Source organism: Pollicipes pollicipes, unplaced genomic scaffold, assembly GCF_011947565.3.
Source record: "Pollicipes pollicipes isolate AB1234 unplaced genomic scaffold, Ppol_2.1 Scaffold_3216;HRSCAF=3773_pilon_pilon_pilon, whole genome shotgun sequence".
NCBI classification, from domain to species: domain Eukaryota; kingdom Metazoa; phylum Arthropoda; class Thecostraca; order Pollicipedomorpha; family Pollicipedidae; genus Pollicipes; species Pollicipes pollicipes.
Window position 1 is genome coordinate 1395935 of NW_023596251.1, and position 27718 is coordinate 1423652.

At 57.0% G+C, this 27718-nt stretch overlaps 3 protein-coding genes across 4 annotated transcripts; 2 read left to right on the forward strand and 1 right to left on the reverse strand.

Moving 5' to 3' along the window:
• The first annotated feature begins 68 nt into the window (after positions 1 to 68).
• On the forward strand, positions 69 to 7802 carry LOC119091002 (putative RNA-binding protein CG14230). Its single transcript, XM_037213724.1, has 7 exons — positions 69 to 248; positions 465 to 590; positions 1457 to 1654; positions 2452 to 2672; positions 3514 to 3779; positions 4145 to 4369; positions 7349 to 7802. Exons 1-7 carry the CDS (start codon positions 69 to 71, stop codon positions 7522 to 7524), a joined length of 1392 nt encoding a protein of 463 aa, XP_037069619.1. The 3' UTR covers positions 7525 to 7802.
• A 972-nt stretch (positions 7803 to 8774) lies between these two features.
• mRpS18C (mitochondrial ribosomal protein S18C) lies at positions 8775 to 11542 on the forward strand. Of its 2 annotated transcripts, none has more exons than XM_037213670.1 (2): positions 8775 to 8900; positions 10828 to 11542. In XM_037213670.1, the coding sequence occupies exon 2, from the start codon at positions 10837 to 10839 to the stop codon at positions 11317 to 11319; it is 483 nt and encodes a 160-aa protein (XP_037069565.1). In that variant the 5' UTR covers positions 8775 to 8900; positions 10828 to 10836; the 3' UTR covers positions 11320 to 11542. The 2 variants fall into 2 exon arrangements, with proteins under 2 accessions (XP_037069565.1, XP_037069567.1); XM_037213672.1 differs by having other exon boundaries at positions 10831 to 11542.
• A 318-nt stretch (positions 11543 to 11860) lies between these two features.
• vimar (visceral mesodermal armadillo-repeats) lies at positions 11861 to 27166 on the reverse strand. The gene is made up of 6 exons (XM_037213669.1): positions 26936 to 27166; positions 21956 to 22164; positions 15888 to 16057; positions 14886 to 15035; positions 14426 to 14529; positions 11861 to 12896 (listed from the first exon to the last, which is right to left on the reverse strand). The coding sequence occupies exons 1-6, from the start codon at positions 27072 to 27074 to the stop codon at positions 12826 to 12828; spliced, it is 843 nt and encodes a 280-aa protein (XP_037069564.1). The 5' UTR covers positions 27075 to 27166; the 3' UTR covers positions 11861 to 12825.
• Between the last annotated feature and the right edge of the window lie 552 nt (positions 27167 to 27718).

Consider the following 27718-nt stretch of genomic DNA (forward strand, 5'->3'; position numbering starts at 1 on the left):
ACGAGCCGGCGCCGGCAGACGAGCCGGCGCCGGCAGACGAGCCGGTGCCGGCGCGTGGCGCGCTGCGTATGTTCGGTGGCATCGGCGCTGTGGCCGCGTCGTCGCCTGAGGGCGCCGCGGGACGCCGGACGACGCACGCCGACAGAGTGTCTGCGTCGGAGCAGGAGGAGACGGAGGTGGCGACTCCGGCGGCGGCTCGAGCGGCGGCCGACGGTGACTTCCTGTCGCGGCTGGAGGCGTTCAGCGCCGTGTGGGGCGACGGCGACGGCGCCGCCCACGAGCCGTTCGTGGCCGGCCGCCGGCCGCCGGACAAGCCCAGGCGGCCGGACACCCAGTCCACGCCCCAGTCTGAGGCGTCCGATCAGGCCAGACGCGCGCTGGCCCCAGCCGCTGGCGAGGCGCGGCGGCGGGAAGGCCGGCTGACCCCGGCGGCGGCGGCGGCCGAACCTAGCGAGCCTGCCCAGCCGCCGCGCGGCGCGGGCGCCACCTCCGCCCGGGACGACAATCAGAAGCGTATAGAGGCGCTGAGGCAGCGGCAGGAGACGTTCAAGAGCCAGAAGCGCGCGCTGCAGCAGGCACTCTCCTCTAAGGTGGGCTGATGGCCTGGGTGGTCTAAGATAGTGGTAAGTGTGATTCTTGCTCGAGAAGTGCCGTAAAGTGATGTGTCTTCGTACTGTATCATTTAATATAGTCCATTGAGATCTGGCAAAACTCTGAAATGCACGGCTCTGCTATTATATGTCTTGTATGATTCTGTGATGTTAACCGTCTGATGCTACTGGTCGTAATAGCTCTTATATTATGGCATGGTCCATTCATTATCATAGCATATGGTCTCTCTAACATGATTTTGTCTGGTCCTGTTGGATAAGACATTGGTATGAGATTTCACTGTGCTGTTGAGTTTCCACTTGAGGGAAGTGGACATGCAAGTGGTGACGTGCACACATATTGGCGACAGGCTGGTCTGCGTGCAGTGTCGATGTGTATTGATGCTCTGGTGACCCGACCACTTGTAATGTAGCTCCAGCATCTAGCGACCTGCCCGTGCCCCCGGGCGATCCCATCCCTTGATGAGCTGACCCCTCCCCTCCCTCTCTAGCAGTCTGAACCGGCTTCCTGGTGACCTGTACTCGCCTAGGATAATTTGGTGCCATGTGACCTGACCGAGACCGAGCGCCAAGACAACGTTATGTGACCTCACCCATATTGGTGTGACCTCATCTGCCCACTGTGATCTCACCCATACTGATATGACCTCATCCACCCAGTGTGACCTCACTCCCACTGTTGTGACCTCACCCACACTGATGTGACCTCATCCACTCAGTGTGGCCTCACCCACACTGTTGTGACCTTATCCACCCAGTATGACCTCACCCACACTGCTGTGACCTCATCCACCCAGTGTGGCCTCAACCGCACTAGTGTGACCTGGCTCTGCCCCCTTCCACAGGCAGATGCGCCACCACCCAACAAGCGGATCGTTTTCGATGACGCGGACGACGAGCCCGGCGTCGATGACCCCCACCCTGACCCCGTGACCCCGGCCACGAACGGGCGCGGCCTGTTCGACGACGAGGACGACGGCGACCCCCCGGACGGGGACGACTTCCGAATACGGCCGCAGTACGAGGGCGCCAGGGGTCAGAAGGTCAGTGGGCGAGCCCGGCCACGCGGTTCTGGTTTATTCTTGTGTGGCGCGGTATGTCACTGATGTGTGCTACTCCGATTGATTGTTCTTGTTCTGATGTTGTAGCTGCCATTTCATACGCCTACAATGTAAGTTTGATGTCTGTCTGCTGTGTTCTGCTTCCTGCGTTCACTTATCCGCCACCTGATTTCTTGCTAGCACAGCTCCACAGTATGATTGGAACATTTCACTCAAGATCGCTCGACTAAACGCCCGCCGCTCCGTGCTCGGTCACTTCTTCGACCAGTGTGTTTGGGTCCTGTGTTCTGCATGTCCGTAGCTTCGGTGACATCCCTCCATCCGTGAGTGTAGTTCCCCTTCAGCGTTGGATGAATTCCGCGTGTTTGCAAACTCGCATTACGTGACGCGTTTTCGCGTGATGAAGATGATCCCATAGAGCACATCTGGGCAGTCTCATGTCCCTAGATAGAGCTACGCTGTCTGCGCCACGCACGTCTGTGTGCTCCTCTTTGAGCATTATCTCTACACTGGCGTCGTCTCCCCATACCTCACGTAGTCTTTCCGCCTCTCGTGCTCTCTTCCTTGCCTTCATGCCAATATATATATATATATATATATATATATATATATATATATATATATATATATATACACGTATTGCATCGTTCCTGCGTCCCTCACGGCAACTGCTCATCCCGATCGGTACGTGGTCTCTCTCCACCCTCACGCCGTCGCCTGCCTTCCCTCACGCCATCACGCCGTCTCCCGTCCCTCACGCCATCCCCTTGTGACGGCAGCTGCAGGCGCTGCAGTCCCGATTCGGCGCCGACGAGCGCTTCGTCTTGGACGAGCGCTTCGGGGGAGAGCAAGGGGCCGAGGACGAGCCGGTAGACGAGGACGAGCCGGCGGACGAGGATGGCGTGCGGCGCGAGCACGAGCAGCAGATGGACATCCTGCAGCAGGTGCTCGGCACGGACGCACGCCCGGACAGTGCCGCCAAGAAGCGGAAAGACGCACGGTGCGTGACTGACCGGGGGAGGGGGATCGGGAAAGGCCAACTTGGGGGGGGGGGGGGCAAATCAAGGCTGACAGGGACTGTATCAAGGCCGGCTGGTTGCAGGTCAGGGCCGACTTGAAGGGCCAAGTCGGGGCTGACTGGAGGGGACAGGTCAAGGCCAACCAGAGGGGCATGTCAAGGCTGACTTGGGAAGCAGGTCAAGGCTGACTTGGGAAGCAGGTCAAGGCTGACTTGGGGAGCAGGTCAAGGCCGACTGATAGGCAAGGTGAAGGCCGACTGGTGGGCCAGGTCCAGGCTGGCAGGGGGGGGGGGAGTGAAAACAGGCTGACTGAGGGGTGGCAAGCGCGGGCCAGATGTGGGGGAGGCTGGTATAAAGATACTTTGTGGCGACTCATGGTGTTACTTTGCGGAGAAGTGTGGCTCTGGAGGTATTCAAAGTATTTGTGTTTGTGTATGCAGTTGTGGAGCATTTATCCACAATGTCAGTGCCCACCTTAGTCACAGTGGTCCTTGGGGCCCAGTCAGATGCCCTTGTGATGTCAGCCATGGCATACAGTATGCAAAATCACTGGCTGAAACCGGCCATCCGTCATTTTTGCTGATTGCAGTGTTTGATACTAAGACCAACGGGCTCTCCGTTGCCCGTCGCCTCGTAAGTTATTCAGAGCACCGCGCTTTACTACTTGGACGCTCATAATACTTTGATCTAATGTTACGCTATCCAACCCTCCTATGCCTTGTTATTCCTTGGGTAAGCTCCATAACCTCTGTGTGACCTTTGGCCCCAGAGTGTTATGGCCGTGACCTGCGGTGACCTCAGCGCGCCCCTGCCTGCCCACAGCGCCCCCGGTCCCGTGCGGTTTGACCCCTCGCTGGAGGAGCACGCGCGCTACCAGCTGGAGGCCAAGGCGTCGGGGCGACGGCGGGAGCCCGCCGAGCCGACCTCGGCCGTGACCCCGACGGCGCCGGCGGCGACTCAACCTCAGGTCACGGGCGAGAAGTTCTACGAGGTGGCTCCGGCGCTGGGCGACCTGTTCGGCCGCGGCCGGCAGGGCGGCGCGCCCGGCTTCAGCCTGCTGCAGATGCTCGGAAGGGACGATGGACGCGGTGAGCGGCGGTGACGTCATCACATGATGTGTGACGTCATTGGGGCTGGGCCTCGGCGCTGGCGGAGGGAAAATGGCTGCGACGTTCTGAAGTATTGCCAATTGACTGATCTTCGCTACCAGGCCATGCAGTTCTCATTCCCAAAATCCTGACTAGTCGGTAAATTAGACGTCGTATTAGATATCGGTGGCGGAATGTATGGGATCCACCTTTGGTGAATGCCCAGAATGAAATAATCCGGCAGCAAGTTGTGTGATCATGCAGTGAGCCTGAGTTGATGGGCTCTAAAACCTGTCAACAAGGTCCTTAAAATTATTTTATGCGTCTTGAAATTGTAGATTATGACAATCCTCACAAAATTACAGACGAGCCCGTGGACGAGGAGGCCGAGTACAAAACGTCGAAGATCAAGAACAAGACAAAGATGCCGCCCACGGATGGCGCGGCCACCAACCCGTTCCAGTACGACTCGAGCAGTTCCGAGGAAGAGGCAGAAGGTGGCGCGATCACAGGGTCGCTAGGGGGCACTGGCGGCGGCTGGAGCCAGACCCGGAAGTTCTTCTTGCAGCCGGACGACGCGCGTCTCACGGGTACTTACAGTCCTGTTCATGCTTTCTACAGCGTCTGCACTGATTGAGATAGATTTTGGAATGGCTTTCCCCACTCCTTCTTTGTGGCTGGCTGCAGTTTGGAGGTATTTAGTGTGGGCATTAGGGCATAATCATATTTTTCATGTAGTATGAAGTGGTCAAGACTCAAGGACCTCTGGTAAAGGCTATGAGTTTGCACTTTTGTTCGGAGACTCTGGTTGTCCATTGAATTAAAGACTTCACGAAACGAGGGGGAGCACGGAGAGGGTTAGTTCGGGTCATGCAGACGATGCCTGGGAAGAGGTAAAGGTAAGCGTCGCATTCAGCCTGACCGGGTACAGACCGGCACCTCTGGTAACTTTGCCGGACCTCCCCCGTCCCCTCGCACACGCTTTGAAGCCATCGGCTCGCGAAAGGCTGATGCTTCGCACCGAGTATGGATGTGTATGGGCCATTAAATGCTCAAGCCATTGCCTGCAGTCTCATAAATCTCCTGATGTGGTATGTGACAGGGCATTGTCAGTATGCCCTTGTGACAGATAGACCAAAGTCGGTATGGGAGAAGAAGGTTCTCACGCGAACACAGACTGACATGTCACATCGGGTCACCGATGTGAACCACTCGTGCAGTCTCTATGAAGAGTCAGTCATATCTTGCATGTTACTTCATCCAAACATTATCTCCCCATTTTCTTCTGAATTGGTGCCTTTTGGTGGAAAAGGTGCCTTTTGCTACGAGCGTGAAGTCGTGTGATAACTGTTAAGCACAAGTGCCTGGGGGCTTGCCTCGCTAAGCCACCGAGCTGTGTCTGAAAATGCACGAAAATGCCCGTCGCCTTCCATGTACGGGTTATTTTTGTTTTTATGCATGCCTTCGACATCATTCATCAGATCGCGTGACCGGCTTGACCCCTGGCTCTCAGGATGCCTGACGGGAACCGGGTGTGATGTGCTGACTACCCGGGGCGTATGCGGGTCCTGGGAGGCAACTTTCATGTGTAAGCCAGTGTTTCGCACAGCCGCATGAGGCGAATCATGCACAACGTGAACGGAAATCGGTCGGTGACCGCTCGCCCCTTCCCCTTCTTCCCTTCCCTTTATTCATGCCTTGAGGGGGTTGTCGTAAAAGCCTGAAGAAGTTCATGCCATCCGATTCAAGAAGCAATGTTAAACCCATAGGGGTAGTGTTAATTGGAACCTTAGATAAGCACTGTCATAGCGTTTACCGATTTTAGGCCATATAGTTTTGTGTCGGGGCTGTTGAGGCAAAGCAGAAAGATAAGTGATCCAGAGGGATCATCTCATGATGCATTCTTCTATAATCAGGTTACGGCCTATTTCCGAAGGCGAATTCAACGATTTCCACATTTCAAATCCTGCTCTGCAGCTTTCCATCTCGGTTGGAGTGTTGTTTCGCATTCCAAAGGCTTCAAAAGCCGCAATGTTGCCACTGCAAATGCCAGATCTCTGCAACTTCGCCGCTGCCAGCTGTCAGCGGTGCTGCCAGCAGTGTTGCTGTGCTGTCACACTCCGCGGTGACCCTAAAACCCACATCCCGCGAGGCGCTGGGTGTTCTGCGTTGCCGCACCAGCGGGCTTGGCCGCGCCCCTGCAACGCATCGTTTGATGTGTATTCTGAACTCCATACGTATGATTTCTCTATTATTTGTCAACGGAAGAGGCTCCACTAATACATGCGATCGTCACTGTCGCCCAACTTCTTCGCTGCAACGAATGAATTAACTAGAGCTAACTAAGTGCCACCGGCCGCTGGCAACACGCAGTACGTGCGCGCCTCGTCGTTTACCGTCGTTTTACTTGCTGGTGGCGACTGAGCGATCGCCGCTGAGCGTCAGCCGGCGGCATTTGGCCGACGCGGAAATGCAGAGTTGCCACCCTTTAGGTCAGAAGGATGCTTTTGACGGACAGTGAAGATTGTGATGTGTAAATGGGTGGTAGATACGGGCTCACGTGGTGATGTAAATCTTGCCACGACCCTGGCTGCAGTTTCGACGGCAGCTTGTGTTCGGCACCGTTTTTTCAAAGTGCGGACGTTCGCGGCTTGTCCGACGATGACTGGCATAACCGAGCGTCGCGCAGATCCGTGTTGGCGACGCTAACGCAGACGATACTTGCGTGGACCGACGCCTTGAGATAGGATTCGCGCCTCTACCCGCTCGGGCTGCCGACATATGTTATAGAACGTGAAAAACGTAAAGCCTGTCAAATGCAACGTGGCTGCCGCCCGCCTTTACTTTGGCTACCCCTGAACTATGCTCTGACATCTCCCAGCCTTGACCTCCCCAAACACCTGTCCCCCTGGCGCCTCCCTGGTTATGAGTCTAACCTTTGACTCTTCCGCAAACTCTTCTCTGGAGGCTGTCGACCCTCACGGACCTCTCCCCGACCCTGATGTTTTCCCTGATCTGGCCCTGAACTGTACCCAGACGCTTTTGTAACCTCTTCCTTGACTCGTTCCCTCCCGTAACCTATTTCTAAACCCTCACTCATGATTTGCCACCGGACGTCTCCTCTAACTGCGTTATTCTTACCACTGGCATGTTCACACAACGCTGTTCTGATCTTTCAACAACATCCGCCTCCGTATGACCTTTCCTGACCTAGCCTTTTCTTGCGGCGTATGAATGTTAACTTTTCCACTAGCCGGGGGTCTCTTCTTAACCTGGGCCTTTCCACCGGCCTCCCCTTCTTTCGTGATTTTTTGTGACCTTTTCTCGACCCAGATGTCCCTGCCCATGGTGACCTCTCCTCCGACAATCTCCTCTGCCCCGGCCTCCCTCCTCACTGTGACCTCCCATTACCCAGACCTTTTGGCCAGCCTCGGTTACCGATTAACCTCTTAACCGCAGTCAGACCCCTACCAACCCTGACCTCTTCCCCGACCCCGAGCTCTTCCCAGATCGTGACCTCTCCACGACTGTGACCCTGCCGCTCACCTGTGCTCTGTCCGCCGTTGCAGAGGGCGCCGAGTTCGTCCGCGGCGCGTCGTCTGCTGAGGAGCTGCAGAAGCTCGCCGAGCAGCGGCGACCGGAGCTGCTCGAGCTGTTCCGCGCGCAGAAGCACAGTCGGGCGCGAGTAATGCGCCGCAGCCGCGGGCGCGGGCGCGGGCGCGGCCGACACCCCCACGGCCGGTGACGGCTGACCCCGGCGGACGTGGGGGCTGAGGGGAGGCGACTTTGTACGGAGGGATGCTGGGAGAGGGGTGGGGTGGCCGCGGCGCTGGGTGTCGTGCGTACTCTGGAGGCATGCTGACGAGTGGTGGGGTTGTTTTCAGAGACATTGTGTAAGGAGGGTGCGCTATGGAGTGAGGAAGGTATACGTCTGGTCAAGTTGTTCTCGTTTTGGCGTTTTAGCGTCTCGTTTGTCCGGGTCTTTGGTGATCGAGTGAATACACATCGCTAAGAAGTGCCTCACCTGCGTGTTGATGCCTGCTTCAGGCAGAAATGAGCTCACGATGGTACAAGAGAACAATTACATTCGGACGTGTGCCCTGATACAACGTCTTATCCGTCATGTGATCCGATACGCATGAATGTCGGAATAAATGTGAAATGCGTATTTCATCCCGTGCGCTACGTAGAATGAGTTTTCAAGGCGGTCGTGCCGTGCCAAAATGAGTGAAATGAGTGTTGAATGCCGAGTGAGTACAAGGCAGTGTGAGCCGGCCCATTCCCAAAGCAAACCGCGCAGGAATTCGAGGTTGGGAAGCTCTGTGTTAGCACACTGCCACTGGAACATCGGTGAGATAACTACTGACAGACTGTGCACGTAACGCCCAATCAAAGATAAGGCTTCCTTTTTAGCTTTGGGTGCGGGAGCTCTAGCCCCCACCGCATCCCCTCCCATGAATCTGTAAATAAAACTAATCAAAATCGTGCAAAACCGATCTCTTGCATATTTTGCTGGCACATTTTCGCCATTTTCCCTGCTCAGCCCCACAGCATTAAACGAAAGCCTTGCTCCCATTTTGCAAAATTCGGGGGTCATGCCCCTTCTTGCTGTTGACTCGCATTGTTGTACTTCGTCTCTGCTGACAGCGCATTGCTTGCAGTTTCCATACGCGGGCATCACACAAATTCGACATCCGAAGGGCCGGTCGGATCAAACTTGGCGCTCTAAGAGACACACTAGCTAGTTTGACACGAAAAAATGACGTGTTTTAAAAGTGGACTTGTTACTTACGCCAGGAGCAAGGGGACCATGAGCTCTAAAGCTACCCTACGGCTGCTGCGCGGTTTGCATTCGCTCGTCACGTGGCAGCAAATACCACGCTTAAAAATTTAGCTACCGATTCTTACCCTTCGGTTTGCCACTTATGGCGCAGTTGAGACATTTCTGGGCTCAGGGTTCTGATCGCCCCGAGAGATTGCCGATTACAACGTGGTTGTGCGGGATAGGTGGAGACTGGGTTGGTGAGGAACCTCGAAGTTGAATACAAGACGTGTCGAAGATAATTTTTTTTGGAGTACCTCCACGGCACTCTTTGCACATATACAGTCAGCCAGGATCAGGTCAGGAGCATCCTCAAAATGGCAGGATAATTCGATAAGTTGCAGCAAACTTGTCCTGATTGTTAAGCTTTTTGGTTGGATTAAAATATTTTTACTTTGTTTTGCACTTCAAATACCATTTTTGCTGCCATTTTTGTGCTTTTATAGTTACATAAAAGACACCCAGAAAGAAGCGTAACAAAAACCAACTTAACACGAGCTTGGCTGGGGGGTCAAATTGATCCCCTCCAAAGATTTCCTTACAATTGTTTCTGAACGGCGCGACGTAGTCGCCACAAATTTGGGCATAGCTTTAGGCAATTGAATAGCAGGTTGTTTGGCATAAAACATTTAGGTGTGCCTTGTAAGGCTGCTGATGTATGGCAGGTCAAAGTCAGGCCACAGCTTCAGCAAAGGTAATTGCTAGGGAGTTGTTCAATCTGATGCAATGACAGACTGTTAGACAAAGCCATACATCTCTGAGATGCTTTTTTAGGCAACATAAACACTGAATGAGCAAATTACATTGACCTAAGGTCAGGTATGATGATTAGACCAGGGTCAAAGTCAACCTGTTTTATTACTGCTAGAACTTGCTGTAAGTGATAGTTTCTGGTGCTCATTTTGAATTTATTAATAGCAGGGACCACATAATGCATCTTCCATGGACTTCTTAGAGGTCAGAATGGGCCATTGACCTAAGATGACCCAGGTCAGCATTTTGTTTTTAGGAACATACTGCCTAGCATAACCTTCATTGTTTATTCAAATGCAAAACTCAGAGCAGTCTTGTATGATTTTGGTCACCATGACCTTCAAAAGGTCAAACAAGGGCACTGAGCTTAAATGAGCTTGACTTTGTGTTTAAAAACAGTTATCTAGGCTCTGCGGGCACTTCGGAGACCAACCTGGAATTCAGAAAAGATGCATACCAAGTAACTGGCTGTTCCATAAAAAATGTAATGGTGGGATTGGAAAGCACCTTAATTTTGTCTCTGTAATTACTTCATCTTAATATTGGTGCCATAATTACTTCTATGTGAAATTGTTAAGTGCATTAACAGACAAGCATTTGTATGGTACCTATCATTTAAATGCAATAATTTTTAGTCCCCATCCAGTTTATATCCAACTTAATGGTTTTTTCTCTCAGTTGAAATATGTTAGTTATGGGCCCAAATGGACTCTGCCACTGGCACACCCTGAAACTCAAATCATCATCATCCATGAGTTCACAAGTCAGTGCTTATTGCCATCATTGCCTTAATTTTATTTATGTCCAGACCTCAAGAGCAAGTGTATGTTCAAGGGTATTCTGCAGTGCAGCCACTAAGAGCTGGTTGAGTCTGTTGTGCATGATTCATGTATCTGTGAGCTTATTACTACAGCATCCATTTAGTAAATCCCTTACAACCAGGAACCAAAAGTTGTTTTGAAAAGTTGAGCTAGCTACCATAAGACCTCATGTGCCATTGTCCAACCAATAAGTATATCTGTGACACCAGTTGCTTTGGGTTGTATTTGGTTAGAGTGCCTATATTCCAATCCACCCACCCCTGGCGGGTTGGTTCGGGTCGCTTTAGGCGCTCCCTGTTTACCCTTCGCAGATATGGCCTGCGGCCAGTGGCAGCGGTCACGCTAAAGGTCAGGTTACATCAGGGGGCAGGACGGACCGTGCCGAGCATTGCGGCGCGTCGAGCTTTCGCCAACAGATTCTGCCGTTGCCTGGAACTGCGCAACCGGATGATGGGGGGTCAGGGCTCACACAATAAGCACTGCTTAGCGTGAGCGCTGATCCCAGAAATCCATCCATTCAAAGAGTTCGGATCAAATTTAGTAGGAAAAAAATACACCACTTTGTGGGGCCTTAGTGGAAAACAGCTAGGTTGCAACCTCATTACCCCGGCCATTCAGACATCACAGCCGGTAACCCTGTCCTCGTCTGCAGCAGATCACCATGAGTCTGGTGCCCTGGGCGCTGGCCCTGCTGCGGGGGCCGAGCCGACGTCTGCCCACGCTCGTCTCGGCCCGCGGCGAGGCCTCCTCAGCGGCCCGGGCACCGCCGACCGCCGCCGCCGGCGAGGCCGCCCCCCAGCCCGCCGCCGCCGCCGGCCACACGGCTCCGTCGCCCGACGCGCCCCTCCCAGACATGGAGAACCCGTACCAGACGGAACGGCGGCAGTGCATAGCGTGCCGCCACCAGCTGCGCTTCGACTACAAGAACGCCAAGCTGCTGAGCCAGTTCGTGTCGCCGTTCACCGGCCGCATGTACGGCCGTCACGTGACCGGCCTGTGCGCCGAGCAGCACCGCCGCCTCGACAGCGAGTACAAGAAGGCCGTCGTCTGCGGCTACATGGGACTGAAGATCAAGCAGGTGGAGTTCCTCCGGGACCCGAGGATCTGCGACCTGACCAAGCCTGTGCGGCCGCACAGGTTTTAGCGGGTACCAGTGGGTGTTAGATGACTTGGAGTGCTTGGATCACGTGTCGCTGCGTCTGTGTTTGGCGTGCGGGGTGTCAGAAGGGGCGCGAGTCCTGCAGAAAATGTGGCCCGTCCATAGTGAACGGTCCAGCGAATGAGAAGTGTCGATACAGTCCATCGCGAGCGACCGTCTGTCGGTACTAGGCGCACCGGCTCGGCCAAATATATTCTCGCATGTCCCATCGCAGCATTGAGGACCATGTCCGCGCCCTGGGCTCACTCCTGTGGCCTCTTCGGACTCACTTGGCCGGCCGTGTCCTCCCAGAACGTCTTCGGCCCGTCCGACCATGTCAGCATCGAGAGCAACACCTCAACCGAGCCAATCGCATCCTCTGTATTCCTTCCGACCGGCGTCGCCTGAGGCCCCTGACGCGCGCGGATGATGACGTCACTGAGGCGGCAACAGCTGGCGTCACGGCGGTGGAGAGGGGCGCACGGGGCCCAGCTCCGGACGCCTGGGCTGGCCGGCCCCGCAGCGGACCAGACCGGACCGCGGCAGGGGGGGGGGGGGGGGCGACGGCCCGGCTGGAGAGGGCCCGACGGCGGAGGTCCGGAGAGCGACGGCAGCGGAGTGGCGCAGGCGGCATATATGGCGGACGGCCTGGGAGGCTGAGGGTCCTGCTGTGGCATGATCCGACCCGTGGCGGTGGGGGATCCGCCCACGGCTGAACAGAGCAGACAGTGCATAGTCCTCGACTGAGGTCGCTGGTAGAGTAACCACGCTTGGCACGATGTATGCAACATCTGGTTAGCCGCTTAACAACACGACAAAACACATGGAATGACGTCACACACACGACAGAGCACATGGAATGACGTCACACACAGCATACGCCGTTAAGCGGAGCGAGGGCGGGTAACGCCCCTTGACGGAGATAGAAAAATGTCAAATGCCATGCGAACAACGCGTAACGCACAAGGCATCTCCACAGAACAGTGCGTCAAGGAGCGGGAGCGAGTCTGACAACTCTGATGCCGATGGTGTAGTTGTTACCGCGTCTACGTTAGCCACTACATGTCTGGGACACCAGAGGTACGGGGTTCGATTCCCCGCGGTACCCGCCCTTTCTGCCGGAGTGAGGGGCAGGCGACACCAGATAGTCCTCGACAGCTGAGCATGTCGTAAGGCCCCAATGACACGAGTGCCAAGTCAGGTGTGCACAGGTACTGCCATCTTGCGATGTGCAAGGGAACTAAAAAAAACTGCTCAGCCGCCAGTCCAAGGCTCATCAAAGGCATGCACTGGTACCGGCCGGCTCTCCTCGACATCCCGCAGGAAATATCGTCCACGTTCGCCGCCGCGCCGACCCCTGTAAGGTTGGAGTGTTGCCATTAAAATCTTGGCGATCCAGGAGCTTGTTGATTGTGATGCTCAACACACACCCGAGGGCGGGACCGAGAGCCGCCGGAGCTCGAGCGCGGCCATGCTCCGCGCTGTAGCGCGCGGGCTCGCGGCAGGCGCCACCTATCGGTCCACTGTCCCACTCAGGTCCGGCTGGGGCACCCGGCGCAGGCTCTCTCGCAGCGCGTCGTCCTCTGCAACAGAGCCGAGCTACACATCACTGGGACACATACAGTAACGTCACTGGGGCAAACAATGACGTCACTGGGACACGGTACAGTGGCGTCACTGGGGCACATACAGTGATGTCACTGGGGCATATACAGTGACCGTCACTAGAACACGGACAATGACGTCGCTGGGACACGGAGGATCACGGCAGTGGAACAGCAGCGCGACCGAATGGGCGGAGCGGCCAGCAAGCCAAGTTAATGTAGACAACAGAAGCTGCATGTGACGAGAAAACACAGTATGAAATGTTCATAAGCCAACAAGAAATACCTGAAATGGATAGTTGTTTCTGGCATGTTTTAGATCGGTGAAGGGGAAGTGACACACTGTTTGGGGGACAGACGATAATGTAGCGGGACAACCTCTGGCTTGGCACGCAGCCAACCAGCAGGCGGACCAATACGCTGATGCATTGAGCAATAAGAAATGGAGGCGAAATAAGTTAAAACACTGGTGATGAAAACTATGATAATGTGTTTTCTCTTCATAACTGCCAACAACTCTCCAAATATCACACCTTTTCACCTGGGCGGGTGAACGTCCAGGGGTGAAAGTACGTAACTCTTCGAGAGGGCTAGCCTCCACCCTAATAATATGCCAACTTCAAAATTAAGTATTGAGGTGGGGGCCCACGAGATATCATGTGGCTCCCTTCTAAACACGGATTTCGTTCCATCTCCCAAATGCTTTTTAAGAACAAAGTACTACCCCAGTGTACGACACATCACCGGAAACCACGAAGAAAGTAGACATCGTAACTAGCACAGATTACCTCGTGTCAAGGCCCGGTACACGCAGCATTGATCACGGTGGTAATGAATATCGACCCGCGTTTAAAAACAATTTGCTCGCAAAATTTCGATTGGATAGATTGATGGGATCAGAGGGAACGGTAAGCGGTGCTTGTTGCGTGAGTCATTACCCCACCACCCGACCGTGAAGTTGCGATACATGACCCCACTACCCGACCGTGAAGTTCCTGTGCATGACCCCACCATCTAACGGTGAAGTTCCAGTGCATGACCCCACCACCAGACCGTGAAGTTCCGGTGCAACGGCAGAATTTTGTGACGATTGGTTAACATGCCACAATGACCGGCACAGTCCCCCACGCCTGCTAACTTCAGATGATCTTGAGGGGCGGCTGCCACCGGCTGCAGGTCATCCCAGCCAGGGGCAACAACCGAATGCCTGGGGCGACTCGAGCCCACCCACCACTCCACCTGTAGGTTGGGTGGGGTGGTGGTGGGGGGGGAGGGGGGCTCTAAAAGATTGAACTAGGGGGCAGTAAAGCAACACATCACCATCTAAATCACGTTACCGGACAGCCAACAGTACGGACCATCGTAAACCCTTCAAAACCAATCAGCAATTCAACGAAAAACGCACCCAGTTTAACGGTGAATGCACCATATCAGCGAATGTCAGTTCCAGGCGACAACAGCACCACAGTTGACCCTGACAGAGCTCAAGGCGTGCCCGAACATCTGACCTTTTGACCTGAGCAGCTGCAGCAGTGTGACGGCGTTCTCCCTGACCTGGACCGGGAACGAGTCCTGAGTCATGACTCGACTCAGCGCCGGCACAAACTCCGAGCTGGAACGGCGCGACATAGCAGAGTCAACCCGTCCCTGCACGTGGGAGCCGTGAGAGCACGCAAGACGACGTTTGGCAAACGTGTCGCTAACGCCTGCGGCGAAGCCTCAGGGGACACGGGCACAGACGATCCGGTGTCACCTTCCACGGCGCCCGTGCTGATTTAGTGCATTGGATCCGCACTCGTGCACAGATCCACCGTCATCCAACCCCGGAGCCAGGCGGGGCGCGAAGCTGCCCGCGAGACGACAGGTGCTATGTCTTTAGTTCGTCATCCGCTCCGCGTCGTCGCTCGGCCGACGCGGAGCGTGGAACAGTGACGTCATGTACGCGGCGGGCCTGGCAAGGTGTGTTACCTGAGAATCAGCTGCGGCGGCGTGTGCGGCGCGGTGAGACACAGCGCCATGATGGCCTCGTTGACCATGATGGCGCTGTCCGACTGCAGCAGGCGCACCAGGCTGCCGTGTCCGTCGGCCTCGATCACAGCGCGTGACGCCACCTCGCTCCTGCCGGGTCACGCGGGTCACGCGGGTCGAGCGCACGTCTCATACAGCGGCAGGCCTCCTCACTCCTGCCGGGTCACGCGGGTGACGCGGGTCAGGCGCACAGATACGCGACCACACTGCTTCAGAAGGATGGTGGGCGACGGAGCTTCATACTTCGCTTTAAAAAAATGTGAGCCCCGTAAGAAGCAAACTCCCGCGGGGGATGTACGATTCACACCGCTCAAGAGGACGGGCCGAGGAGACTGGCTGGGGCGGTCCCTGCGATGGACACCACAACGTGTTTCTATCATCTTAAATTACACACTATTTAAATTACAAATGATACATTATCGCAAAAAATATAACCGTTCGATCTAGACATTGAATCACCAACACCATCTTGTGCCGTGCACGCTACCTGACGTGTGCTGCGCACGTTTGGCCAAATGTCCTGTGCCGACCTGCAGAGCGTTGTAACGAGCCGTCGCGCACACATCCGCGTTGTAACGAGCCGTCGCGCACACATCCGCGTTGTAACGAGCCGTCGCGCACACATCCGCGGCGTGACGAGCCGCGCCAAGGACGTGTCATAACAAGGCGCGTCGCACTTACTCGTAGCGCGTCGTGCACAGCTGAAGCGAGTCGTAGTAGACCAGGTGGTACCTGGTGGAGCAGTGCCTGACTGCAGCGTCTCAGACATAGCCGCGTTGTGCCCACTCCCGCCGTGTCTCCTGACTGGTTCCAGAGCGTGTCGTGCCTAGCCGTCCCGCGCCGTACCACTCCGTGTCTTATCTGACCCCAGGCCGTGACGTACCTGGCTGTCCCGTGCCATACCAGTTCGTGCTTCCTACCCGGCTGCGGTCCGTGTCGTACCTGGCCGTGCGGACGACTCTGGCCAGCAGGCGGGCCGCCTCGTGCTGTACCCCGTAAGGACCGTCCCGGCACCCGTCCGCCGCCAGCTGGCGCAGCAGGCCCGGCCGACTCGCCAGCTCGCCACAAGCGGCGCCACTGTCGCCCGCCAGTAGCCGCAGCGTGCCGTAATACTGCAACACGAGACGGCCGGCTCGTTACGGAAGCGGAATGGTAAGAGTGGAGCTGGGGGGGGGGGGGGGGGGGGGGGGGAGAGGGAGTATGCTGCATGTCCCGTTCCAACTATTTATGTTTGCCAAGGTCATTGAACGATGCTTGAGGTAACGGAAATACATGATTTTGCGATCATGTGAGCATTATCTCTTGAGTAAAGCAGAAAAATTCATTTCATGCGGTGTACCGACGGTTGGGGGAAGGTGGACCGAGCAATGCTCCCAAAGTTTCGAAAAGGCAACAACCGGCCTTGCTACCGCGCCCAGCTACCGTGTCATCTAGCTCCACTGCCAGATATTCGCAGCTTGCTCCTAACCCACAGTCGATGCTCGGTCCAATCTACATTTGTGTGGGTTGTAGCTTTCGTCACCGAAACCACTCCATGAACGCCACAAGCATGAGCAGCAGCGAATCAACAAGGGAATCTGACCCTGAGCACAGCATTTGCGACTCGCCACCACTCGCGTTGAATACAAAATCATGCATCACTGTGTGGGGAAATTCAGTGACGCAGACCATTCCGCTTCGGCACCGGAGTCCGTTCGGCGACACAAGCCTGGCCGTTGGCGACGGATCGGGAGAAGCCAGCCGGGGAACCAAACCTGGCCTGGCCTAGCGCTAATCGAGGTACTCGCATGATGCATACCATCAGGGCTGACATTCGGTCCAATTTTACCTACCCTCGTGGGGGCGGTCACATCGGCGATGGAATCACTCCGTGAAAAGGCACAAATTCTGGCTGTCGCGACGGACACACCAGTTGCACATACGTTTCCAATACCGCAGCATCAGTACTGGAACAAAGTACCGACATAATCATAATCATAATGTATCGATATCAAACAAGCACATCACACAGAGCGCCTTATCTCAAATCGCTCATTACAGGGCAACGATACGTATCATCTGAAGGTCCCAGAAAAGATAAAGAGATAAGATGGTCCGCTTTTGCTGCTCCATAGAGCAGTGCAATGTCCCCTGCCGGAGGCCGGGACCGCGTCGCTCCTTTTGAATATCCTGTGTCATGTTAACTCCCCAACGACGAGGGAAGCTCTCCCAATATGGTGGTGCGGGAGGGTGACAGCAAGTGAGCAATTTTTGTTATTTCTTCCCAGCCCATGTTCACAGGGCCAATGTCAAAGCTTCACAAAAGAACGAAACTTTGTTGCTACGACCCACCCCGCAGTCCCAGTATACAGTGGCCTGTTCAATAAGTGTTTCAGCAACCCACTTCCGCCAATTAGGGCGGCAGCCTCACCCCCCTCCAATGCGCATCTTTGAGGAGAAAGTGGGCAAATTCCCGGGAGAAACCCATTCGCCGACTACTTTGGGCGCACGTTATGTCATTTTCTTAATGCACATCCCCTCCCCCCTTCAACACATTTAGTGAAACTCCGCTCCTGCCCAGGGGTGTAGTTCTCTATTCCGTTCGGGGTTCAGCCCCGCCCTCACCCCCAAACTCAGGCCTCAGCCCCATCTTTGGGAAAAAGTGAGCGAAATTCGGGTAGAAACCTGCTTGTTAGCATGCTTTGCGGGAAGGCTGGGTCATTTTTCACTGTTCCCCGCCCCTCCCCTGACTCGTGTTGCGAAACTACGCATTTCCCCATGCCACTTTCGCTGTTTCTGCTCCAACATATGGAACACGGCACAATCGCTACAATCGTGGACACCGTTAAAATAGTGTTGCTCCAAAAATAAGCTACCGCCATTGTCATGCACCCATCTCTATTTCAAAAGCAAGTACTTGCGGCAGTTATGGCGCAGGAAAGAAAGATTTCCGGCGCCGGCGTGCGACGTGTGTGGGAGCGCGCGGAGACGTGTGCGTTGTGGAGTGGTTGCTGTAGTTTGTCAGCCGCATTCGGGGATGATTTGAGACGTCTCGGATTGTGTCAGGCATTGGGAAGCAGACAGAGAAGAGCAAGATCTGATTAGGACTTAAGCAGGAGTTGTTGTGTCGGTTTACTTGTCTTTTGGATCAGCACCTATGGGGGCTACTCCCCAAGGAGCCATACAAGAATTTAAGACCGGCATCTACAAGCCGAGGTGTGCTAAGGCATTGGCATGTGTCATTCTGTGCCATTTAGCCGCATACTGTGCGGCTGTGATACCCCTGGCTCTTATCAACACATCATTGTCCAGCATTCCTAGCCATTGGTGGTCACTTACACATCCATCATCATGGATTTATTGGTTGATTATGGTTGGCCTTACCTGTGCAGCTGGGTTCATTCATGCCGCTTGGTATTCAGTGAAACCAACCACATTTCCCAGCTGGCTCCATCGAATGTCACATCTTGCAAGCATGAATGTGGCTGGGACTATCGCAAGCTTTGTGGTTATCTCAACTTTTATGATGCGAAGCTACCTAGGCCTGTTTGGATCAAGACAAATTGCAAACTTGTTTGAAACATGTTGGGGCAGTCAAGATGTGAAGTGTGTTAATGAGTGGCATTTGTTCCTTGTATGTCAAGCTGGCTTCAGCAGCATATTTCTGAGCACAAGTTACTTTTTGGGCAACAAAAAGCTGGTCAGCTTTCCCATCATTCAGCAAAGATTTTCAGAAAGAATACAGACTGCACTGCAGGTCAATGCATGGCGAGCGATGGTAGACAACCTGCACGTCATGAAGTGGTTTTACCTCTTCTACTTCTTTAGGGGTGGATGGCTGTGCAACTTCCTCACCAGCAACCTAGATGCTGTGAGGGAAGGAATCCCTGTGGACTCATTCCTTGGCCTTCTGAACATACATCTCTTCCTGAATGCCTTCATTCTCGGAAGCCTGGCAACATTTGTCTTCCACACGGCTTATCCGTGTTTGAAGTGTGCCACACCGACTTGCTGTCACTGGACGTGCAGTCCACCATGGAGGCCAGCCGGCCGCTGGTGCTGACCGCTGCCCTCCAGGCGGCCGACGCGCCGCTGCTGCACAGTCTGGCCTTCCTCGACCTGGCTGAGCTGGCGCGGGCCAGCGCGGAGCGGCGCGGCGCTGCCTTCCGGCTCAGCCAGCCTGGCGGCCACCCGTACGTCTGGAACCAGCTGGCGGCCGCCGCCCTGGCCCAGATCACCGGCCTCACACTGCAGCTGGAGGCCGCGCTCTCGCCGGCCGACAACAACAACAAGGCGGCGCCGGCCGCCGCCGCGGCCCGGCCCGACTTCTCCAACCTACGCAACCTGGCCGGCGGCGGCGGCGGCGTGCGGCCGCCGGCGCCGCGCCCGCAGCCCATGTGGGCGGCGGCGGCGGCGCGGCTACGGAGTTGGGCGGCGCGGCGCCCGCTGCTGGGCGCGTTGCTGGCCGAGGCGCCGGACGCTCGTGTCAGCGCCGCGCTCGCCGGCGGCCGGCCGGTCGTCTGGGCGGTGACCGGTCTGGCCGGCCTGGCCGACGCGTCCTACACCGAGGACCGCTACGGGGTGGCGCAGCGCCATCTGGCCGACCTACTGCGCGCGCTGCTGGAGCTGGCCACAGCGTTGGAGCGCGCGCGCCGGCCGGGCGGCGCATGCTCCGGCCGCGGCGCGGCGGTGACGCGCGTGGCGGCGGCGCTGCGCGCGGCCACCACCACCGCCCTCTTCCGGCTGGCGGCCACGTTCGGACCGCACCTGCGCGGACTGCGGCTCGACGAGGCGACGCTCGCGCGACTCGAGCCGTACCGCCAGTATGCCGAGGGGTAGGCGGCCGAGGAGCGGGGAGGCTGGCCCCGGCCGCGCGCCCCGACAGCGGCCGGAGAAGTCGCACCGCCGCCGTCGAACGCGCCGGACGGCGGACCCTGAAACGAGGGTGTGCCCCGCCCGTCTGTGGGCGGGATGCAGGCCATAATTCGTGATAGCTCTGGGCGCCTGTCTGCTTCGGGTGTTGCCTAAACTGATGTCCTGTGAGGTGCGGGTGGTTTGGTCCTAACACCGGAAACGCCGCGCGCACCTGACACGCGCCGCAGAGACCCTGACCACGCAAGGCCTAGTGTCGCATCTGCGCGTGCGAGAAAAGCGGTCAGTGTATTGTGCGACTTTCGGTCGGCCACTCGGTCGGCTTTTGTGCCGGAGCAATGTAGCGCGCGTGGGTGCTGTAGCATATGCGTGTATGGTTGGCTGGAATGCGGAGTGTGGAGGGCGGGCATTGAGGCTGGTGAGATTTACGTGAGTTTCCAATAAAGTAATCGTTCAATCTGTAAAGGTTCCTGTAAAAACTTGGTGCGGAAAGAGCCGTGAAGATGGTGAGCTGGACTGCACGATCCAGGGGGCGAGCCCACTTGTGTCCTACAGCTGCATAGCAGCGTCTGGCCTGACACATTACAGCCAGAACAGTAAATGGATGGTGTGCGGATCGGGAAAAATGCATAGAAGCACTAACGCGCTCTGAATTTCCGGCGTGGACGTTGATCTAAAAAATACAACTCTGGGAGAATGAATGGGTCCAGCCCACCACAAAAGTTTCCTCATTTCATTCGTCTGTAACTGGTACAAAATAGTCTCGCCAGACTGAAGAAAATTTTTGGTACAAAAGTTCGTTCAAGCCCTCACAGGTGCGAGCCGTGGAGACATTGTGCCAAGTGGACCTCCTGCTTAGCTAACGGCTTGATCTCCCAGAAACTGTGCTTACCTCATCAAGGTACATGCTTTGATTAAGCCCGCCCCGAAATAATTTGTTATTCACTGCCCAGAAAGCTGCAGCGCCTCCCTCTAATTCGCATGGCATCTCTATTGACAGTTCCTTGCCTTTCACACAAGTTCTTTTCGAAAAAGTAGGTTCACACCGTAAAACTTAATTTTGGGGGCATTGTTTTAGCATCATTGTCAACATGGCAGTTCCTCAGGTTCTCACATCGCGTGCCAAACAATCAGCTGGCTGATTTCACTCCTAGGGTGGTTAGCCGGCGCTGACGCACCAAACCAACTATTCTCCGCCATAATGCACTGGGGCTGATCATGGCGTAAGATTAATGCAACGTTTTAACCTTGGTCCGGTGAACGTGTCTCCCACTTGATATTGCACTGTTGTTTCACAGGAAGCGAGTAATCTAAACCGCGTGCGCTGGAGCAGTGTGGCAGGGGCCGGGGTGAGGGGTGGCTCTCACGTCACATCGGATGAGTGCCAGTGAGCAGCAGTACAGGCCAATCTGGATGGCTCGAACCAGTTCATGGGGAGGGGGGGAGCAAAGCGTACTCACGGCCCAGTATTGCGAGATTGCAACAATACACTGACGGCCGCGCCGGAGAAGACGGAACTGTGAGGTCCTTGGCATACCACATCACAATAATTCTTGATAAGAAGCTCGTGAGGCCAATGTCACTACCCCGACCCTGGCAAAGAAAAGTGGTTGGAAGTGGCAGCGGCTTCATATGTTCCCCAAATGTGTACACAAACGGCGTGAACTGTTCCACTTAAATATCGAAGCTATTTTGTTCTAAAACGGTCAAAATGTTAATCTAGAGAAAACCCAAAGGATTTCTGGCGCACCACCAGACACCAAGTGTCTATCAAAGCATGCCAGATGGCTTTGTGGCCATCGCCACAAGCAATCTACATACTTTCTTTCGCTCCAGTTATGGTAAGTATAAGGCGGATTAATGCGCCAGGAACCTGCTCGCCATCAGGTGACGTTACCGGTCACGGGAAACGAACTGCCGCATAGTGAGTAGTCTTGCCTCTTTGGCCAGCACTCTTCCACTTCATCAGTATTTCCTTTCTTCTTTTCTTTCCCCAGAACTCCAGCCAAGTAAGACGGCTATGTCTGAAGGTGCACGAACAATGTTTCCTATTTCATACTCGCGCGTCTCGAAAAATCGTGTGGGTAGAAAAAGCAACCACAACATGGAATGCCTCCGCAGCGTTGACCCGAGGCGAGCCGTGGTCTTCTTGTACTGACCTTGAACAGCACCGGCTGCTCGACCACACAAAGTCCGAGCAGCGTGCCCAGCAGACCGGCCTCCAGCAGCGCCATTTTGTTTTCCGCCGGCAGGCTGAGGTTGCGCAGAAGACTGAGGGCGGCCATCTGCAGCCGAATGCTGTCCGAGGTCAGCGGGGTCACCAGGTCACGGTGCACCCCGGCGCGAACCATCGCAAGGGCGTGGTCATCTGAAACGACATCGGGCTGTGAGGGATGGGGCGTGGGCGGCGTTTGGAGAAGATGGTGGCAAGTTTAACATCAACGCTCCCACACGTCATGGAGAGAAATAAGGCACAAACTGCGCTTGCCTCTACAACTATTCGGAGACCCCACCTAACCGGTATGGCCTGGTGGTTAGAGGAAAATCAAGTCAGGGTTTACTTGATGGTACCCAACCATGGCTGATATCGGCCATGTGGAAAGGGTGCACCGGCGGCTGGACGGGAGGACAAGCGAGGCGTGAATCAGGTCATGAGATCATGAAGGGTGGATGGAACAAACGCCATTATATGGGTTTACTTAACTATATTCAGGCACATCATGAGAGGTTTCAAATGTCCATTAAAAATGTCAATCGCCTAAAAGCAGGGGAGGAGCCAGAGTCTTGGCAAGGAGGGCGGAAATAGGGCTTTACAAAGAGCCCCTGACCTCCCACAAAAAATCACCGGATCTGACCCAATTGACTTCGAGGGGGCGCAATTTCTTTCGTGTCATTTTTATCTAACTGAGAGAGGAGCCCGAGAAGGTACTTGAAAATGCATTTCTGATGGTATTTTGAACTATATTCACCGAATGAAGCAGCGTCAAACTCCATACAATAAATCAAATAAATCTACGGTCAGCCCTTCGGAACCTGCAATCAGGATATAAGGGGGTGGCATGTGCCCTCCGCCTACCACCCCTGCCGGCGTCAGGGCCTACAAGTACGCTAAGCGGGCATTGAAAGCATAACACATTGCAGAAAGGTAAAAATAATTATTAAAAAACATATGAAGCTGTGCAAACACTGAGCCAAATAAACTTCGATTTCCGGTTTGCGGAGAATAGCTTTATGCGCCGGTGTGGGTCGCCATGGTGACTTTGTCACCTTTCCCGGTTTGGAAGAAAACACGGGACTGGCGGACGCGCAGTAAGAGATTAACATCCCGAAATGCTACGCCACAGCTGCACCAACTTTACTATGTCTTAAGCAATGCTGATTATCACCGATAGCGTGCATAACATGTTTGAAAGGGCCATTATAATCTCCGCAATCGGAGGATGCCCGACGAAACATCACCACGGAATATTGCACTTTCAGATTTCACAGAAAGCCACGACCAAATTTCCGTGAATGTCGCCCTTGGCTTTCACCACATGACGTCCTTACTCAATAAAAAAAACCCTCGAAATCATAAGATATTTAACTGTAATTCCCAGTGGTATGCATAGTACGACCGGAATGCTGCCGCAAACAGCCATCAAAAATAACCTCTAATGAAAAAGCAACGAAGTCCGTTACGACGGCGTCAGGACATGGGCCCCGTGAGTCTCAAAACACCTCAGGACTTCGAACTGCGGAAGCCGACGACGACGGCCAGCGACGTCAGCGTGCCACGGACGTCCTCCTTTATCAGCTTGGCACAATCCTCTTCCACCCACCTCATCGACCAGTCGGACCAGTTTTTCATCGTGCCCGGCCTGGACGGCGCGCTCAGCCGCGAGGAGTTCAGCAAGCTGACGCCCAACGGGTCGCCGGAGAAGGGACGCAACAGCGAGGCGTGCTTCACAGAGATGGCGGCGGCGCGTCAGTCGCTCAGCGATCTGGCCGAGGTGGCGCGCCGCAAGGAGCAGGAGTGGCGCACGCTCCAGGAGCTGCGCATCCGCGGACTGGAGGACGCCGTGCAGGGCCGAGAGCAGTCGCTGCAGCAGGAGCGGCGCCGCTTCCAGCGCACCGTGGAGGAGATGACGCAGCACAAGCGACAGCTGGAGGAGCAGCTGCGCGACACCGGTGCGCGCCGCCAGGACGTGGAGGCGCTGCAGCAGCAGCTGGAGAAGGGGCAGGCCGCCGGGCGGCAGGCGGCGCAGGAGAAGGAGTCGCTGCAGGCTAAGCTGACTGACATCATCGCCAAGCAGGAGGCCGTGGAACGAGCGGCGCAGAAGCTGCGCGAGGAGAACGAGGAGCTGGCGCACAAGAACCGCGCGCTGGAAAAGGAGTTGCAGACGGCGCGCAGGTCCAGCGAGTGGCTAACCAAGAGACTGCAGCACGCAGAGGAGGAGCGCGAGCGCTCCGCCAACGCCGAGCTGCAGATGAAGGTCAGCGTCGGCAAGATCCAGGGCTACCTCAAGGAGGAGGAGAGCGCGCTCGACCTGGTCCGCGCCGAGCTCAACAACGTCAAGGAGGCGAAGGAGACGACCGAGATCGAGCTAAAGGCCGAGAAGGCGGCGCTGCATGAGCAGCAGGAGCGCACACGCAAGCTGGAGACGGAGTGGAATGCCTCGCGAAGCGAGCTGGAGAGCAAGCTGGCCGACAAGACCAAGAAGATCAGCTTCCTGGTGCAGGGCATCAAGACGCTTGAGACGGATTGGAAGGAGCGCTACTGCGAGCTGCAGCAGACGTCGGCTGCCACTGTCGACGAGCTGGAGCGCTCGCATGCCGTCGAGCAGGAGCGACTCCTGGCGCTCGTGCGCTCCGGCGAGGAGCGCGCGCGCCAGGCGGCACAGCAGGCAGCCGGCGCGCAGACGGAGGCGCAGCGGCTGCGCGGCGAGCTGGAGCAGCAGGCGGCGCAGGCGACCGAGGCGCGCCGCGAGCGCGCCGAGGAGCGGCGCGAGGCGGCGCAGCTGCTGGCGGCGCGCGACCTCAGCCTGGCCGAGCTGCGCGGCCAGACAGAGCGACAGGCGCTGCAGCTCAGCGAGCTGTCCAGCGGCCGGCCGGCGCGCGACGCCGCCGCCGCCGCCGCGCAGCTTGAGGAGACGCGCCGCCTGCTGGCGCAGTGGCAGGCCGCCTGCGCCAAGCTGCGCGACTACGCCGAGCGCGTCACTGCCGAGCGCGACCGGCTGCGCGCGGCGCCCGAGCCGGAGCCGGTCGCCGCCGCGGCCGGCGCGCAGCTGGAGCGCGAGAACGCGCGGTTACTCGGTCTGCTGCGCCGGCTGCGCGACGAGCTGGAGCACGAGCGCGCGCGCCGCGAGGCCGCCTCGCCGCACTGCTCCAGCTGCTCGACGGCCGACGACGCGCGCGCACTGCAGATCCAGCAGCTTCTGCTCACCAACGCCAAGCTGAACGAGACCATTGAGGCGCAGTGCGAGACGGTGCGCGGCGTGCAGAGCGAGCTGGCGCGTCACCGCGCCGCCGCGCACAGCACCCAGTTCCTGCGCCAGGAGACGGCCTACCTGCGCAGCCTGCTAGAGGCCGGCGGCGAGACGGACGTCATGCAGCCTGCCGACGCCGCCGGCGACCCGGCCACCGTGCGCGAGCTACGCTACAAGCTGCAGCTGGCGGCGCGCTACATCGCGCACCTGGGCCGGGAGCGCGCCGAGGCGCAGGAGCGCCAGCGCCAGCTGGAGGCGCGGCTGGCGGCGGCGCAGCGCGGTCCGTCGCTGCCCGACGACCTGGACAAGCTGCGGCTGTCGCAGCGCGCCTGGAGTCCGGCGCGCCGCCGCGCCGAGCCGGTCGCCGCCGCCGCCGCCGCCAGCTTCGCCGAGCTGCTCGACCAGCTCAACCACATGCAGGTGGAGCCGGAGTCGGCCTGCGGCGAGTGCGGCGCCTGCTCGGCCGGCACGCAGACAGCGTGCCGCCACGTGCTCCGTGCTGCCTGCCGACACGGGTACGTGGCGAGCGCGGACGAGCCGCCGCCCGTGCCGCGGCTTGTCGGGCTCGGCGACTGCCGCTCGCCTGGCGCCGACGGCTCGTGCTCGTCCGACGAGCGCACGTCCAGCGGCGCCACGGCAGGCACCGGCGACGCGCCGTCTGCCGGGGAGGTGACGGCGCCAGCGGCCGGCCGGGCGCGCATCCGCAGCCGCTCGCTCCCGCACAAGCGACAGCACGGCAGGAAAAAGTGACCGCCGCCGGCCGGTGTAGAGGAGGGGAGGATTAGGCAGCTTGGGGCGAGCCGGGAGCGTCTCCGGTCGCCAGGGGGACGACACCAACGCGGTCTGATGGAGCATACAGCGATCTTTCGCAGCTTGGAACACGACCTGTAGTCGTGCCTGCATCCCGAGGTGCGTCTAAGGAAGAATTTCCCCCATGCGAGTATTCCATACTGCTGTTGGAGTTGCCTGGCGACTCATCATGTGAACACGCCCCGAGATTGCGGCGGTGCGAAGTGTGGCAACAGTGGCGAACAGCCCCCGAAACGCTGACGGCACGCCGCGCAGCGCAAACAAAGCTGGCCAGGTCCACGGACGTAGCGCTTATAGCGTATAGCGCCCCCGTCTGCGGCCGTCACTGTGACGCTGTGTGTGTCACACTGTCACGCTGTGTATGTCACTGTGACGCTGGCCAACAACCTTGTTCGGTCGGGCGCAAGTAGTGGGTAACGTCTGAGGAGACGCATCTCCTAACCTGGCCCGACAAGCGCGTAAGTGGCGCGCAGTCGATAGTCTGGCTACGTGATGCTTTCGTGTTCGTAATGTTCTGATTCGAGCGAGCAATGTATATCATTGTTACTATGATGTGCCTGTTAGTTGTCAAGTGTGGTTAGTGATGTAAAGTGGTGAAACCGCCGGAAATAGATCAATCAGCCCTTTTGTTGATTCCGATTCCTGCAACACACACCAGATGTACCAGTTTGGCGTCACTAGCAGTTTTAGTCCCTCGCTTTCCGAGAGCAGAGCCGATTAAATTGTGAGTCGCCAACTTACCACAAGGCTGAAGGCCCACAACGAGAGCTTCCAAAGGTGCGCCACATCTCCGCCCATGTCTACACGCGTTCCAAATGGATTAAGATCTCCTCCCTCCCCCATGCCCTCCCCCAACCTAACCGTTCGTCGCGAAGTTGCCGAGCGCGTGGCACGCGCACGCCACGAGCTCCTCGTCGGCGGTCGGCTGGTCGGCGGCGGCCAGCCAGCGGCGGACGGCGCGGTAGACGGCCCCCTCGCCCCGCCGGTACACAGCCGCCATCGCCTCGTCGCCGCTCAGCAGCTCTACCAGTAGGCTACGTGCGTCGGCCGGCGCCTGCTTGGTCGGCAGCAGCCGGCAGAGGGCGTCGGCCACGCCCGCCTGCGCCAGCGGCAGCTTGGTCTCGCCGTGGCGGCACCAGGAGGCGGCCGTGTCCAGCGCCTCGTCCAGCACGTCCGCCTCCTGACGACGGCGTGTCGGCGTCAGTGCCAGCGGCGGCGCCAGCGCCACGCAGTGTGGCTTCTCAGGTCTCGCGACGACACCGATGCGGACACAGGGGTCAGACAGCTGGTCGAAACGGGCACACGCGCGCACGCGCATATGTGGCGACAGTCAGGGAAGCCATCTGCCCCCCCCCCCCCCCCACACACCCCCGTCCCCGACGCTGGCAAAAATTCACCGTCAGCCTAATGGTGTTGTACGAAAGAAGCAGGCCTGCTACCGCTCCCCTAACTTATCACCGCTACCTCCGCCCCTGTAGCTCACCTGTACTCTGCCAGTCCTCTGCCTGTGTCTAAGTGAATTAGATTTCCTGTTCTAAACCTAAACAACGGTTTGAGTGCGCGCCCACAGCATAGGGACACGACTCGGAAACACGCATGATATGCATGCAAACAAGCGCAGCGACTCAAGAAGACATAAGACGC